This window comes from Ipomoea nil, unplaced genomic scaffold (genome assembly GCF_001879475.1).
Source record: "Ipomoea nil cultivar Tokyo-kokei standard unplaced genomic scaffold, Asagao_1.1 scaffold0317, whole genome shotgun sequence".
In the NCBI taxonomy this organism is placed as follows: domain Eukaryota; kingdom Viridiplantae; phylum Streptophyta; class Magnoliopsida; order Solanales; family Convolvulaceae; genus Ipomoea; species Ipomoea nil.
In genome coordinates, this window is record NW_017616745.1 from 1,831,095 (window position 1) to 1,847,839 (window position 16,745).

General features: G+C 37.3%; 1 protein-coding gene across 4 annotated transcripts; it reads left to right on the plus strand.

Annotated features, from left to right (window-relative positions):
• The first annotated feature begins 1,295 nt into the window (after positions 1 to 1,295).
• Positions 1,296 to 16,672, plus strand: LOC109168741 (transcription initiation factor TFIID subunit 1). Of its 4 annotated transcripts, none has more exons than XM_019317714.1 (22): positions 1,296 to 1,533; positions 1,844 to 1,906; positions 2,748 to 2,855; positions 3,694 to 3,756; positions 3,942 to 3,987; positions 4,814 to 5,074; positions 5,453 to 5,592; positions 6,079 to 6,235; positions 7,037 to 8,111; positions 8,823 to 9,025; positions 9,098 to 9,335; positions 9,599 to 9,935; positions 10,142 to 10,351; positions 10,570 to 10,662; positions 11,390 to 11,596; positions 12,296 to 12,499; positions 12,847 to 13,333; positions 13,552 to 13,745; positions 13,865 to 13,990; positions 14,224 to 14,280; positions 14,362 to 15,381; positions 15,982 to 16,672. In XM_019317714.1, the coding sequence occupies exons 2-22, from the start codon at positions 1,859 to 1,861 to the stop codon at positions 16,333 to 16,335; spliced, it is 5,628 nt and encodes a 1,875-aa protein (XP_019173259.1). In that variant the 5' UTR covers positions 1,296 to 1,533; positions 1,844 to 1,858; the 3' UTR covers positions 16,336 to 16,672. The 4 variants fall into 4 exon arrangements, with proteins under 4 accessions (XP_019173259.1, XP_019173258.1, XP_019173261.1 ...); XM_019317713.1 differs by having other exon boundaries at positions 1,844 to 1,904; positions 2,749 to 2,855; positions 6,076 to 6,235; XM_019317716.1 differs by lacking the exons at positions 1,296 to 1,533; positions 1,844 to 1,906; positions 2,748 to 2,855; positions 3,694 to 3,756 and having other exon boundaries at positions 3,953 to 4,040; positions 6,076 to 6,235.
• Positions 16,673 to 16,745: the final 73 nt, after the last annotated feature.

Here is a 16,745-nt window from a genome sequence, read left to right on the forward strand (position 1 = left end):
TAAGATGCATGTAAAAGCAAACTTATTGACTATGGCACTTGGAAAATAATTTTTGTCATTATTTACCTCAAGATTTTGGTAGTAAAAATTCTCTCAAAATTTGGAAAGTGATACTAATGTAAAAAAAAAAAAAGGTTTACATACTAAAAAAACAATTTAAAAGTTGTATGGAATGAAAACATTTTACAGTTTATCACATTACCACAACTCTTTGTGAGAGTAAACATGTATGAAAAACTGTCATAAGATTTTGTTGTTTGTTCTGTTAAACTTTAAATATTATTGCCTACATATATATCTATCACTACCACTAAGTATACATGTATGAAAAAAACTCTCAAGATTTCATTGTTTGTTCCTTAATCAATCCTCGGACTTCAAATATTATTACCTACATGCATATCTATCACTATTACTGTCTTCATTGGTGTTATTACTTGGTTTACATTACCATTTAAGATTTGTATAGGGATATATGAATAGTACGTGCAGTGTAGCTATGTCCATACACATGAAAACCTAACAAATAGTTTCGAAAGAGGTGTCAAAGTGGATGGAACATAATTATCGTATCATGAGGTCACAAGTTTAGTTTTTGCTAACATCATTTCGGTTGAGATTGTCGCATAGGGTATAGGGCAGTTTACCTCTTTATATGTGGAAAGAAAAGCTATTGAGTATGGATGAGATGCCCTGAGTCCCTTATATCTTAATCAAAAGTATCAACTTGACGAACATGTGCACTATTGCATTTCATACATTTGATATTCTTATCACTCTAAGATTAATCAAGAACGAAGTTGGGGACTCGAAGACGATCAGATATCGTCATAGTCTCAACTATAAACGATGCCGACCAGGGATCAGCGGATGTTGTTTTTAGGACTCTGCTAGCACCTTATGAGAAATCAAAGTCTTTATTAGGTTTCGGGGGAGAATTGATGGAAGGGCACCACCAGGAGTGGAGCATGCGCCTTAATTTGACTAAACACTGAGAAACTTATCGGGTCTAGACATAGTAAGAATTGACAAACTGAGAGCTTTTTTAAAATTTTATGAGTGGTGGTACATGGTTATTCTTAATTGGTGAAACAATTTATCTAATTAATTCTGTTATTGAATGAGACCTCAGCTTGCTAACTAGCTATGCGGAGGTTGGCCGCAACATACTACTACAATTTTTTGTTATCCTAGAAAAAAAAAAAGCATGAAAAATTTTATATGAAATATGAATTCAACATGTACTTGGATATGCTCTTTATTTTTCTGGTTGGTTAATTACTGGTTTAGGATTAACGCTTAACTCGAACCGGTTCAACCCGGAAAACCGAATCCCTTACAGACATCATATAAATAGGATCCGTCATCGAGGTCTTGAAGCTCATATTTCGTACTCTCGTCACCAGGTTACACCTTCCATTCTTCCCCGCGAAATCAAAGACTTCACCGGAGCTTCGGAAGTCGCCGCCGGCGAGGGGTAAACTAGTGTTTCATTCATTCCGGACGGCTCTCTGGTTCGAATTATTGTGCCAGGTTAGTATATCATCGGCATTCATACTTAACCAATAATCATACTCCGCTACCTTGTCCCTTTCCATTGGTTTCAATTTCTCAACTCCCACAAAGAATCGCACGATTTGAATTCTAAAGTTCGCATCTTTCATCCTATTCACGGCGAATTCAACTTTTTGGTACCTGATTCAGTTGGCAATATCTCTTCTTATCGAGTACTGGATTGTTTTTTTAATGGGCAAGCACTTGGGAAGATATGATTGACGAGTAAATGGATAGATTGTGTTTGTCTCGTCGTTTCAGTATTTTGGGAATTTTCTTTTTCTTGCAGGTTTGTTGAGGAAACATGGGATATGAATCTGGTAGCGCATCCCACGATGGTCGTGATGAAGGTAATTAATATTATTATTATTATTATTATTATTATTATTATTATTATTATTATTATTATTATTATTATTATTATCATAATCATAATATAATAATAATAAAAGGAGCAGAAAATCTTAAGATATAAATGGGACAAACAAAAAGGTGAATTGCTGGAATTGAACTTATTCTTTTCCATATTGAATTTCAGTTCTGTGAGAGCTTTATTGCTTTTGAAGGGATGGGTAGAAAGCAGTTGAGTGTAGATAGAATGTAACTATTATTATGGAATTTATTAAGTTTGGAATTATGGCAGCTATTAAAAAAATGCATGAGAACCTGTAGTAATAATGTCATAAGGGTGACTAAGGAGTAGGCCATCAGCTAGGTGAATGGAGGTTAAAGTAGGGTTCAACTTCAATCTGATTTTCCAAGGAGTAGGCTCATCTCTTACACTGTTGGGAAAATAAATATGACAGCACTTTAATCGATTATTAGGGTAAATTATATTACTAGTCTGTAATCGGTCTAAACTCGATCAAAATTATGCAATTATTTCTTCATTAAACTAGGACTAGAATCTGACTCCAGATTTTCCTCCTTAAATCTACTAGACTTTCAAAGGCTACACATTACAAACATCATGGAAAATTTGCTCTAGGATAATGTAATAGAACAACTTCACTTCCATCACATTTGTTGAAACATTGAGATCAATTGACTAAGGATAGGTATTGAATAATTTTTTGTTGCACAAGTAATTGCTAACTTTTATGTCCTTGATAGACTGGATAATCTTGATGCCGTAGTAGTTGTCTTATTGGGAAGCTTGGTTTTGATTCACAATTCCATGTTTTGCTATGACAGATGATGATGATGAATATGAGGAGGCTGGTGGTGGCAACCATCTTTTGGGATTTATGTTTGGAAATGTTGACTACTCTGGGGATCTTGATGTTGATTACCTTGATGAGGTGATTATATATTTAAGTTTCAGTCTCTACTTTGAACCCAGGAGATCCCGTATTTTATTTTTTATTGAGTACTCTAAGAATTTTGATGCCATAATCTATTCATCTATTCCAAACTGTGCCTCACTTTTGGGAGATTACGTTGCATTCTGCAAAAAGCTCCTATTTGATAAAATTTCTTTCCTTAATATGTTGCTATTTAAAAATTCCCAGCTTTTAAAGTTTACTTTCCAATCTTTAGCTGGTGTAAATCCGGTTATTAATGTTACTTGCCTCCTTGAAAACCTAAAATCTGGTTGAGATTTCCAAAGCTTACTTATTTCTAGATTTTCAAAAGCTTGGTTTTTCTCTGGTAGGATTTTCCAATTCCCAAAACTTGCCAATTGCTTAAACATATTAAACTCTAGACTTGATAGAGTGTTAGTGGATTACTTATTAAAAGAAATATATGTGAAGAGGGTCTTTCTGTTGCATGTGTTAAAATAGGAAAGTAGATATTGCAAGTTGGAGATAGAGAATTTATGCCTTGTGAGACATGGTGATTAGAAATGCATTTGGAATGATTGAAATAAAGGTTATCATCTTGTTAGTAAGAAAACTTGATTAAATGGTTCTGTGCACCTAGTTGTCCTATTTGTGGATCTGTTTGTACTGGAATTTGTGATATTACTCTGTATAAAAATGTTTGGGTTATGAGGTGTTCCTTAGTTTTTGTTGCAATCATATAGTTATGAATGGGAGTTCTCTCTTATCATATATTCCATTTATATTATATGAGAGCTCAAAGTATCAAACTATTACTTCCACTTACTTTTCTCTAAGACTGCCATCATGGTTTCAGGATGCAAAGGAGCATCTTGCTGCATTGGCTGACAAGCTTGGTCCATCCCTAACAGATATTGATGTAAGGTTCCTGCCTTTCATCTGTATCATTTATGCAATTGGGTTATATTTTAGACTAAACTGCCTGAGATAAATGCCAGGGCATTTTTCTCACCGATATACTATTGAGTTAAATATTTGTACTGATGCTTATTTATTTACTTATTATTTGTTTTTTTTTCTTTGATTCTCCCCTTTTAATTTCAGTTGTCTGTGAAATCGCCACAAACACATTCAGATGCTGCTGAACAAGGTGATGTTGTGTGCCAGGGAATGCTAACTCATGCAGTTTTTGATTTTCAGTTGGTATTTTTATTTCTTGAACTGATAACTTTATGTCTTTTTGGCTTTTGCTTCCTAATTTTTTTTTAAAATTTTACTTGGAAATGGTTTTTATCAACATTGGCAATCTGGAATTGGTACTTTAGACGCGTATATAATGTAGTGTACTAGTGTCAATTGAAATGAGTTGTGGAGTACTCTCTAAGGGTGTAATTATCATTTGAGGATGTGATATTATGGACTTGCTTCTTCTATTGTTTAGAAAGAGTGAAAGACTTTATGGATTTGAATGGTATTTGTCAACTTTTGTAAGCTGGACCTGATATTTGGTCCTATAGATACATTTTATCATTTGGTATCTTTATTGTGCAACTTGACAAATTGAAATGACTTGTAGTTTACTCTGCAGGTGTTTATGTATCAGTCAGGGATATGATATTGATTTCTTTTTTTTGTTAGATGCAAGTTTTCTTTCTTCTCCTTTTACTCAGAAGAAGTCATGGATTAAAGAAACTTATTAATAAAAGAAGTCATGCAATTGGTTTGATGCCTTGTAATAGAAGGACATGATTTTGCTTTAATGAATATTTTTATCTCAACAAAAAGTTAAAATGTATTAAGAATCTAGAAATTCAACCTTCACTGTTTTCTTATAAGCAAGCTTTATTTTTTTCCTCATACCCTTCCTAGAAGGAATAACTCCATTGTCCCATTATAATACTGACTTTTCTCATTCATTTTTTTTAAGCTAATGTGATTCTGATTGGCTTAGTTTTGTTCTTTGATACTCAAAGTAGATTATGATGACAAGGCGGAGGATGCTGTGGACTATGAGGATATTGATGAGCAATATGAAGGCCCTGAAGTTCAAACTGCCACCGAGGAGGACTTTTTATTGCCAAAGAAGGATTATTTCTCTAAAGAAATTGCAGTAACTACTTTGAACAACACAGCCTCTGTTTTTGATGATGAAAACTATGATGAGGATGATACTGAAGAGAACAAAGAGCAGGATGTGTTGAAGAACAGCACTGAAGGCCAACCTTTTCCTGAAACAGGTCAGATTTGAATCATTAGCTATTGGTTTGTTGATCAATGCCAGTCAAGTATCTATCTTATGATGAATTTCTGTCTATTCCTAGCTGCAAGTTTTATGACAATGGTGCTATTCTCTTTAATAGACAAGGAGAAATTGACATGAGTTGTAGTCTTACTTACGCCCATATATCCATTTATTAATAGGACTGGGTATACATATATTGTATTTTTATTTGTTCTTCACTTCTTCCAATGCTGGGTTATATTGATGAAACTCAGGGCAATGCTCTTTTTCGTTTGATAACTCTGGGGGTAATACTATTGTACCATGGCTCAAATAGTAAATTCTCAGTGCAATTTCACATTCAAATGACCCAATTGTCACACTGTTCTTTTAGGCAAGTACAATCATGATTTCAAAGAAGCATGTGAAGGGGAAAAACTTGCTAAAGATGTTATACCCTCATATTCTGAAGAGCTTGCAAAAGATGCCCTGCCCCTGGATTCTCCTGAATCTGTGGATTTTGCCGACTTTCAGGTTGGTATCAAGTTTGGCACTTTTTTTTTTTTCTTCTTCAATTTGAGGGTTTGTCCAATTGATATTTGATTTCCTTATTTCAATGTATCATTCAAAATCAGAGAGTGCTCTTAATTGCAATATAAAACTATTTGCTTGTTTAGTTTCAATTTCATTGCCCCTACTCACTTTTTGTGGGTTAGATTGTCCAAATATTTCTTTGAGATATGGCACTAGCTAATTCATACTGCTAAAATCCAAATTTCAAATTGTTTAAAAGAGAAAGATGGTCAAAGATTGATTTTTCTGTGAAAAGTGAGCAGCAGGCAATTAAATTGAAAGATGGCATGCATACTGCATTATTTGCTAATTGTAACTTACACAACTTAAGAAAGTAAAAACTCCAGTTTTCTCATTAAGCTTGAATCATCCTTGAAATTGAGAGAACTTTGTTGGTTAGTAACCTTTGATTTGACTGGTTATGATGCTTGACATGATTATCAGGAGGAGTCTGTTGAGCCATTTGATGGTAAAAGCTCTATGCCACTACCAATTCTTTGCATAGAAGATGGATTACCTATCCTACGGTTTTCTGAAATTTTTGGCATTCATGAAACCCGAAAGAAGATTGAGAAGAGGGACCACCGTTATTCTGTTGCAAAAGGTATGATGTTCTTGCTTCTCAAGGGATTAAGTTGCTTCATGCTACTCCTCCCCTATTCAATATCACTAACTAACTTGGCAAGAAACATAATACCTAATTGTTGCAATTTCTTTTTACCATCCTCCAATGCAATTTCTTCAAAATTACTGTTGGGAGGGCTGACCACACTTTACCCTTTCTCGTTATTTCTATGTATATCTTTTGGTTCCCTACTAGATTAGTATTAGGCTTAGATGAGTGAAACATGATTTGATACTTCTATTGGAAAGAGCAAATACCTAATCATTCTACTATCTTAGGAACAGAACACTATAAAATGAAAAGGGAAAAAAAGCCCAATGGTCTGTTGAGGCCAGGACTATATACAATATTATCAAGATGCTGAGGGTTAAAATATCATCAATCATGAAGGTTAACATTTTTTTTTTTTCATTTTTATGGACTTCTACTTTAATTTTTGGTGGTACTACTAGTACATAGGACTCGATAGAAGAGAGATAGAGAGAGGAGTGGGGGGATGGTACGTGGTAGACTGAGACAGGACTATAATATTTTACTGCTATATCTTCCTAATAATCTTTGATACTTGGAGGAGCCACATTATTATATATGTATTTTCATGCCTAACCAGATTTGCCACATTATTATGCATGGCCACCTGCTACTAAGATCTACAACTGGTGTCAATCAAGAATCTGTAAAACTGCATTTCACTTCCATTGTTGTTTTATATTGGTGTTTCTTTATATCTACTAAAATTTCTAGCCTCTGATAAGGTTATTATCACTTTTCCTTTCCCAGAGAAGTACAACTTGGATAGTTCTGAACTTCTTGAAGATGATGAAGAGGAAATTTTGAGAGGATCTTATAAAGACTTTCCTTGGTTGAAGGTGGCATGTGTAACTGAAGACAACATTTCAGATGATGAACTGGGATCCTTTCAGGGGAAAGGAAGAATAGGTGCAACTGCTGATGACAGGAAAAAAGACTTTTGTAGTAGTGCTGAACCAATGAAGTCAAATATGCCACAAAATCTCTCTGCTGATTGGAGTTCACCTTCTTGTCCCAAGTTCTATCCTCTTGACCAACAGGATTGGGAGGATGGAATTATTTGGGGCAACTCTCCAGCTTCAAGTGCTGAGACTGCTGAGAGTTTTGAGACCTCTGGACCGAATTTTGGAGCATCTTTTGATAAAGAAATGGATCTGGAGGCTGACTCAGGAACTTCGGAACTAGGAATTGAATCCAACGAAAAAGATAAAAATTCCTTTATCCACGTTCAATCTGTTTCTGTGGAACCTTTTGGCTCACGAGAAATTTCGGGACAAACGGACGTTCCTTTATTAGCAGGAAGATTTCATCCTCAACTTTTGAGGTTAGAGTCTCGATTGGATGTAAATCAGCAAGATAACACTGAGGATGGGGAATATATTGCCCAAGAAAAAACCTGCTCTGATGCCTTGAGGCGTTTCAGTGAGCTCACATTGCTGAATAAAGATGTGGAGGAAGGATCTTGGTTGGACAACATTATTTGGGAACCAGAACAAGCCATAGCAAAACCAAAACTAATTTATGATCTTCAAGACAAACAGATGCTTTTTGAAATTCTGGACAGTAAGGATAGCACCAGTCTTCAGCTTCATGCTGGTGCAATGATCACTACCGGTTTGGGGAAGCCCAATGTGGGTGATTCTGCTGAGTTACTTCATGGAGGTCCTACAGGGCGTTTCAATATTGCCAATGACAAATTTTATTCAAACAGAAAATCTTCACAGCAATCAAAATCACATTCAAAGAAGCGCACTGCTCATGTTCTCAAAGTTCTGCATTCAATTCCAGCTCTTAAACTAGAGACTATGAAGGCAAAGCTAAGCAAGTAAGGGCTATTGTTTTCTTCCAAATTTAGGATTTAAGTGCTGGATCTCCTTTTTACCCCCCCTGCATTATTGTTAACTGTCAACTTCTTTTACTTGGTGCTATGTGCCGCTAATGTTTTTACTTTGTGCGTAGTTATTTATTTTTGTCTATGATGCCACAATGTGATACATATTAACATGATTTTTAACTAAAATAATATCAAAGTTGAACCTCTTACATCTTCCTGCATGACCCTTATTAAGCTGCAATTTTATTTTAACATCCTTCAATGCAAGAAACATCAGAACCATTTTCTTAGGTAACTATTGTTCTCTCCTCATGTCATGCTAAGTCTGTTCCATATTGAGTGCTCTACTTTGCTTGGGCACAAATGTTAGGGGTAGGATTTCAGTGCATCACATGGGGATGGGGGAGATGGGATTATACCTGGCTTAAAGTCTGGAACAAGTTTGAGACTTTAGTACTTCATAATCCTTTGTCACACTTCATGTTTTGTGATTATTTGTGAATGGATGAGTTATTTGTGCATTGCAAATTGTGTCAATCTTCCTTTCGTAAGAGAAGCATCTAGCGTTCCTCATTGCTGTGTAAATTCATTAGCATATTTTTTGTTGCTTTTGCATATTGACGACCTTTACGCTGTTGGCAAATTAAGAAGTTATGCCCTGTAGTTAGCACTAAATTTGAAGTCTTAATGTCTATTTTGCAGTAAAGATCTTGCTAATTTTCATCGGCCTAAAGCTCTATGGTATCCCCATGATAATGAAGTGGTGCTCAAGGGACAATGGAAGCTGCCTACACAAGGACCCATGAAAGTCATATTGAAGAGTTTGGGAGGCAAAGGAAGTAAACTTCATGTGGATTTTGAGGAGACTGTCTCTTCACTTAAGGCAAAAGCGTCAAAAAAGTTAGGTTGGTAGTATCTTAATTTTTAAGTATGTTTGAAGCTTTTAGAGTCCACATTTAATTACCTTGCCTTTGCAGATTTTAAACTCTCTGAGCCAGTAAAAATATTTTATTCGGGGAGGGAGCTTGAAGACGATAGATCTCTTGCTGAACAAAATGTTCAACCGAACTCCTTGCTGCATCTTGTTCGCTCAAAAATATATTTGTTGCCTAGGGCACAAAAGCTTCCGGGTGAGAACAAGTCTTTGCGTCCTCCTGGGGCTTTTAAGAAGAAATCTGATCTTTCTGTGAAAGATGGCCATGTTTTCCTGATGGAGTAAGTTTCCCATAGTCCTTTAGTTTTTATTTATTGGATTGCAAAATTGGCTTCTTTGTTCCATGCACATTTTGCTCTCACAATTAAATTTTTATTGATGACTCTTAGTTTATTGTTATGGAGTATTTGTCAGATTTAAGGCCATAAATTGATGGTAGTTGCTTGCAAAAACAATATAATATCCTACTTTTTCTTTTGACAAATATGTTAATATATTTTAGTTCTCATATACTGGACTTAAAGATTGTTGTCTGAATATGCAGATACTGTGAGGAGAGGCCTTTGCTCCTAGGAAATGTTGGAATGGGTGCAAGATTATGTACCTACTACCAAAAATCAACTCCAAATGATCAAACAGGTGTATTGATGCGCAATGAAAACAACAATTTGGGGAGTGTCCTCATTCTTGATCCTGCTGATAAATCACCTTTTCTTGGAGACATAAAACCTGGTTGCAGCCAGTCGTCCCTTGAGACTAATATGTACCGAGCACCTATATTTCAGCATAAAGTGTCATCAACAGATTATCTATTGGTCCGCACAGCAAAGGGAAAGCTGTCTATCAGGCGCATTGACAGGATTGATGTTGTTGGACAACAGGTTGTTAATACTCCGTGGTTGCTAATTTTGTTTTTTTTTTTTTAAATACTTTTTTCTCTGAATGCTTTTACAGGATTGATGTACTGGATGTGTTGACATTGTCCTTTTTCTCCTTAGAATTTGTGTAAATACTAAATAGTATGTGAATTTTGATCCAATTATCTTCTGCCTAATTATTTATTTGTGTTATTTTTTCTTGCTCATAGGAGCCTCACATGGAAGTGATGTCTCCTGGGTCAAAAGGAGTCCAGACATACATTATGAACAGACTATCGGTATACATGTATCGTAAATTTCATGCTGATGAGAAGCGTGGTGTGCGCCCTTTTATCCACGCAGATGAGTTGTCTGCACAATTTCCTAGCTTGTCAGAGACCTTCCTTAGGAAAAGGCTTAGAAATTGTGCTGATATGCAGGTATTATGCTGTCATCTTGCTTATCGAGGTGCCATGCTGAGCATTTCTATAATCGTCATTTTCCCCCCGTAAAAACTGTTAATAACAATAGGTTCATTAACTGCCTGTGTTCATTTATTTTTTCCAATTAAAAAGTTTTGTCTGTGCCGTGTTTTCCCCATCTTCCAATTCGTACTTGCATTTATAAATAATCTATGTGCCCTTCTTTGGTTCATCAGAGAGGATCAAATGGGCAGCTGATTTGGGTTACGAAGAGCAGCTTTCGCATTCCATCAGAAGAGGAATTACGGAGGATGGTGACGCCTGAAAATGTGAGTATATAACATTGTCTTTGAAGTTCTATCCTTCGAGTGTTTTGTAATGTCTACTTAAGTAATAACGTGTTTTAGCTTCTTTTAATGTTTGATTCAACAGGATTGATTTAAAATACTCTCTAAATTGTCCTCTTTATTATATTGTGATGTCCAACAAAATTTGTTCCACTCAATAAATTCACCAACATTTATAACTTCATTACCCAAAGTACTCTTTCAGTAAAATATTGAAATTATAAAATATTGATTACTTATACATTTAACAATGTGGGCAAATTTTGAAATATATCACTTAGTCAATGCATTAAATATATTTTTCCTGGACGAAAGAAGTAGAATAATTGCCTCAAATGACGGGTTAAAAAACACGATAACCTATAAAATAAATAGATAAAACTAGCAGCATAACATTTTCTATCGGACAAGTTCTGTAGGAGTTAATCCACAACTCTTTTGCTAATTATATTGTACATTGCACAGTAGATAGTCATTAATTTTGAGGACTTGTAGTTCATTTTGATATAATTCTCTCTTCCCTCCCCATCCCCCTTCTCAGTTCTCACACCTAATTAGATCTTTTTAAAGGACAGATACATTTTATAGATGGTTGACATATAACCTGTAAAGAATACAAATCGAGTATTTGGATTATTTATCTTTCTTCTATGGTTTTTTTAATTTTTTTTTCCCAATGATTGATCATGGAGGTTCTCCATTATGCAAGGTCTGTGCATATGAAAGCATGCAGGCTGGCCTTTACAGGCTCAAGCGCCTAGGTATTACCCGGCTAACTCAACCTACAGGCCTTTCCTCTGCAATGAATCAGCTTCCAGATGAAGCAATTGCCTTAGCTGCTGCTTCACATATTGAGAGGGAACTGCAGATAACACCATGGAACTTGAGTAGCAACTTTGTTGCCTGTACAAACCAGGTATCTTAGATTTTATACTTATTAGCCATCTTTGTAAAGCATTTTCTGCTGCTATAATATTTTGCTTATTTTTTGTTTTGTATTACCGGTAAATGATGTGGACTATGGAGTTTTATTGTGACTCTCTGTAGTGTATGCATAGATATCTGGGTCCTGGAGCTCTTTACACTTTTTGTATGTATATACTCCCTCCGTCCCGTTTTATGTGTCTGATTCGGTGACTTGACTGAAGTTATTTACAAAACATTTTTTGTAATATTTAATTTAGTATTAATATATAAAATTTATATATTTAGAAACTATATCAAAAGTACTATTAAATACCAAAACCAAATTAAAAATGTTAAAGAAAATAACGAAAGAAAGAAGAGTTAGATTGACCAATGAATAGTAAATATGACATGTAAAATGGGACAGAGGGAGTATATATAATCAAGATCTGCGGTGTTGAGTTTCATCTGCAACTCTTTTTCATAATGCCAGCATTTTGTTTTGTTTTGTTTTAAGTTCATTTTATTTATTATTTCAATATGAGGGAATTGGCATCTTTGAGACCCATAGGAATGATAGGATCTTTTTTCTCTTGAAAATAATAATTATAGTTGAAATTTTCTACTCTCTGGTAGGGGTGGTAACTTTTATGCTTTAATTCTTCTTCTTGTTAGATATTGATGTTTTGTTCATGAAATTCTTGTATAGGACAGAGGTAATATTGAGCGTTTGGAAATTACCGGGGTTGGAGATCCTTCTGGACGAGGATTAGGTTTCAGTTATGTCCGCACTACTCCAAAGGCACCTGTATCAAATGCGGTGACAAAGAAAAAAGCAGCTCTTGCTAAAGGGACAACTGTTACTGGAACGGATGCTGATCTTCGCAGACTGAGCATGGAAGCTGCACGTGAGGTGTGTCCATTTGGCTTTAATATCAAACAAGACCCAACTGTCTATCTATGTAGTGTCAAACACTGTTGCAAAAATCGGCCCAGGAGGCCGCCTAGGCGGCAAACTCGGCCTTGTTTTTTTTTTGTTTTTTTTTTTTCATTATATATATATATATATATATATATATATATATATATATATATATATATGACATACACCCACACGTGTACATACTGTTTTTTTTTTCTTTTTAGTTAGCCGCGTAGGCCGTCTATGCGCTACTCTAGCGCCTGGCTCTTACTGCAACCATGGTGTCAAATTAGTATTCTTCATGCTTTGCGCTAATGAAAGTTTTTTTTACGTTTAAGGTCCTCCTTAAGTTCAATGTTCCAGAGGACCAGATTGCTAAACAGACAAGGTGGCACAGAATTGCCATGATTCGGAAACTGTCAAGCGAGCAAGCCGCTTCGGGTGTAAAGGTTGATGCAACAACAATAAGCAAGTATGCTCGAGGTCAGCGTATGTCGTTTTTGCAATTGCAGCAGCAGACGAGAGAAAAATGTCAGGAGATCTGGGATCGGCAGGTCCAAAATCTTTCTGCGGTTGATGGTGAAGAAATTGAGAGCGATGCAGAAGTAAATAGTGACCTAGATTCCTTTGCTGGAGACCTCGAAAATCTTCTTGACGCAGAGGAATGTGAAGAGGGCGATGAGGGTGCTTGTGATTTAAAGCATGACAAAATAGATGGTGTCAAGGGACTCAAGATGAGAAGGCGCCCATTTCAAGCTCAGTTGGAAGAGGAAATCGAAGACGAGGCTGCTGAAGCTGCAGAACTGTGCAGGATGCTCTTGGATGGTATGGAGTATTCTTTACAGTTTTTGGTGTTTGGGTTTGGGGGGGGGGGGGGGGTGGGTGTGTGGGGGTGGGGGGGGGCACAAAAATGAAAACGAAGTATTGGCTAAGGAAATGAAGTGCATTTTTGTACGACATTTCTAGTCATTCCGTTTCGTTTAACATCTTTGATAAATTTCTCTTGTTCCATGTGATGCAAGCTGGTACCCGTTCTTTTGCAGATGAGGAAGCCGAACGAAAGAAGAAGAAAAAGGAAAAATCTGTGGGGGAGCGAGTTGGGGCTCCAGAGGCACAATCGCGGTTTGTTATGGAAAATACCGAACGTGGAAAGAAAACCAGTGTGACTACTAAAGCAGTCATCAAACCTGATGTGTTGAATGCATTTAAGGAGGATATAGCTGGGGATCAGAGTGAGGTGCAAAAAAAAAAACAAAAAAAAAAAAGCAATTCTGCATTTCTGATTAGAGGATTTTAAACAAAATGTTTGTTAAAAAAATGATCGAACATTTTCTTATTTTGATTTTCTGGATGTAGGCTGATGGTTTAGTTGCGAAAAGGAGCTTTTCTAGCAAGGTAAAACCAAAGAAAGGTAAAATCGTCGATGTTGCGGAGCCGGGATTACTCAAAAAGAAAGTTAAAATACTGGCTGATGGAATTCAGGTAAATATGTCCCGAGATTTGTGTATCATTTTTTTTTTTTTCGTTTGTGGTCACACTGGGGAGTGTCCTAAAAATCGTCGATCCCCTGCTGCCTTTTTTGATTTAACCCTGGCTCTCGGATGCCATATTTTGTTGCATAGTTGAATACAATTGATCATACAATTGCTCGTTTCAACTTACGTTTGATTTTACATGGGATGACGATATAATTTGAATAATTTTCCCTGGAATAGAATGTCAAGGAGAAAAAATCGGCACGAGAGAGTTTTGTCTGTGGAGCTTGTGGTCAGGTATATATCCAAAACGCCAAATTTGTCTATTTATTAAGGTGCCAAATTTCTCGGTTCGCTAATGTTGTTATACATTATCAGCTTGGCCATATGAGAACGAACAAGCATTGTCCGAAGTACGGGGAAGATTTGGTGGAACCACGACCCGAAAATGCAGATCCCGAGAAGGCGTCAGCAAAACCTACCTCGTCGGAGCATGCAGATCCGCCCCAGCCGAAGCCCCCGATGAAGAAGATCGTACAGAGAAGCGCAACGAAGATAGCGGTGGTCGAGACTCAGGACGATGAAAAGTCTAGCTCGAAGGCTAAAGTTCTGAAGTTCAAATGCGGTTCGACCGACAAATTGCCCGATAAACCCACCCCCGCCACCTCGCTGAGTTCCGATAAACCGGCAATGTCAGATGGCGAAACTGGGTCCAAGTCCGTCGTGAAGCTCAATAAGTTGAAGTTTTCTAACAACATGAAACAACCCGTGGAAGAGACTGCAGTCGAGTCACGCAAACCCGCCATTCTAATAAAACCGTTAGTCGAGGCTGGTGATAAGCCACGCAAGAAGATTGTGATCCGACAATCGAAGGACTCTTCTAACGCTGAGGATGTCAGCCAGGAAGGTAGCAGCGGTTTCGAACATAGGAAAATGAAAAAAATCGTCGAATTGTCGTACGCTGACATGTATACGGATCAGGGAAGTTATCATTTCTCCGAAGAGGCATCGAGGAGGAAAAGCATGCAGGCTAAGCAGAGGCAATGGGAGGAGGAAGAAAGGCGGAGAATGGTGGAGAGAGAGAGAGAGGAAAGGAGGATGTATGAGCAACAGAAGGCATTCGAAGAACAAGAGAGATTATCGGAAATTCGAAGATACGAAGATAGTTTAAGGAAAGAGAGAGAAGAAGAAGAACGCCAAAGGGCAAAAAAGAAGAAGAAACAATTCCAGCCAAAACCCGAAATCAGAAACGATTACTTGGACGATTTTCCTCCTAGGAAAACCGACAAAAGGATCCTGGATCGAGAGAGACCATCAAAACGAAGACTAGATCCTGAGTTGGGGGGAAGGCATGGCTTGGAGTACACGCCATCCACAAAGCGTCGAAGAACGGGAGAGGTTAGCACTTGCTATTTCTCTCTCTCTCTGAACTAGGGGTGTAAACGAGCCGAGCTTGAGCCTGGGTAGGCTCGAGCTCGAGCTCGTTAATGGAGGCTCGAGCTCGAGTTCGATCGAGCTCAAGAACTGATGCTCGAGCTCGAGCTCGGCAATTTTCGAGCTCGAACTCGATCTTGAACTTGAGTTCGAGCTTGATCTTGAACTTTTTATTTGTTATTTTTATATATTATAATATTATAATTATATTATGTTATATTATATATTATATATTATATATTATAAATATTATATATTATACAGCTTGCGAGCGACTCGGCTCGAGCTCGATTATCAAACGAGCTGCTCGAGCTCGATTTTGACCGAGCTCGGCTAGACCGAGCTCGAGCCGAGCTTTGACCGAGCCGCTCACGAGTGGCTCGCGAGCGGCTCGGCTCATTTACACCCCTACTCTGAACAGCATAGTAAAAGATAATTTTTACCCAAACTGTGCAACCGTTAATTTTTCCCGACATTCTGACACCAATCATTTACGAGAGAGTATTACATCAAGAATTGACAAGCGGATGAGTTTTAATGGTATCCCGCCAAATTTGATTGCAGGTTGGCTTGTCAAACGTCTTGGAGGGGATCATCGAGACTTTGAAGGGAAGGAAGGAGGTATCGTTTCTCTTCTTGAAACCAGTGACCAAGAAAGAGGCTCCAGACTACCACAAATATGTAAAGCGCCCCATGGATCTCTCCACGATCCGGGAGAAGGCAAGGAAGCTGGAGTACAAAAACCGTGACCAGTTCAGGCATGACATGGCACAAATCGCCATCAACGCACACCTGTACAACGATAATCGCAATCCAGGTATTCCTCCCCTCGCAGATCAGCTTCTGGAGATCTGCGACTTCCTGTTGATGGAACACGATGCCTCATTGTCAGAAGCAGAAGCCACTATGGGTACTTAGAGACTAACTTCATTAACGCTCTCCCCTCTCCCCTCTGATCCCTAGTCCCATTTTGCAAGGACATGTTTTTCACCCACCCCCCGTGCCGCCCCCCCAAAAAAAAAAAAGTAAAAAAGAAAAAAAAAGATATATTTAAGAACCTGTCACAATATTGATAGCTTGTGTCTGTTGTATAGAATTTCATCTTAGGCAAAACGCACTTCTTTCCTATTGATGCTGCACCATGCATGCCCAAAATGTGAAAAGTGTTCAAAGTGATTAGACTGATTGTTCATTTTGAACGAACTAATTATTCATTTTTTTTTTCTTGAAATTGAGGGATTGAAAGGTTTGGCCTTTAGCCCCCGGCTTGCCAATTAGACAGAAGCAAAATATGTGAGCATTTTGAACGCCAATTAGGCGGTTTTGAT

What these genes read in the sequence shown, in the direction of transcription:
- LOC109168741 (XM_019317714.1), top strand. Translation starts at nt 1,859, where the DNA reads ATGGGATATGAATCTGGTAGCGCATCCCACGATGGTCGTGATGAAGGT. An exon ending in CATCCCTAACAGATATTGAT is followed by an intron (nt 3,757 to 3,941) that starts GTAAGGTTCCTG and finishes TTTTAATTTCAG; the next exon opens with TTGTCTGTGAAATCGCCACA. An exon ending in CCGTTATTCTGTTGCAAAAG is followed by an intron (nt 6,236 to 7,036) that starts GTATGATGTTCT and finishes TTCCTTTCCCAG; the next exon opens with AGAAGTACAACTTGGATAGT.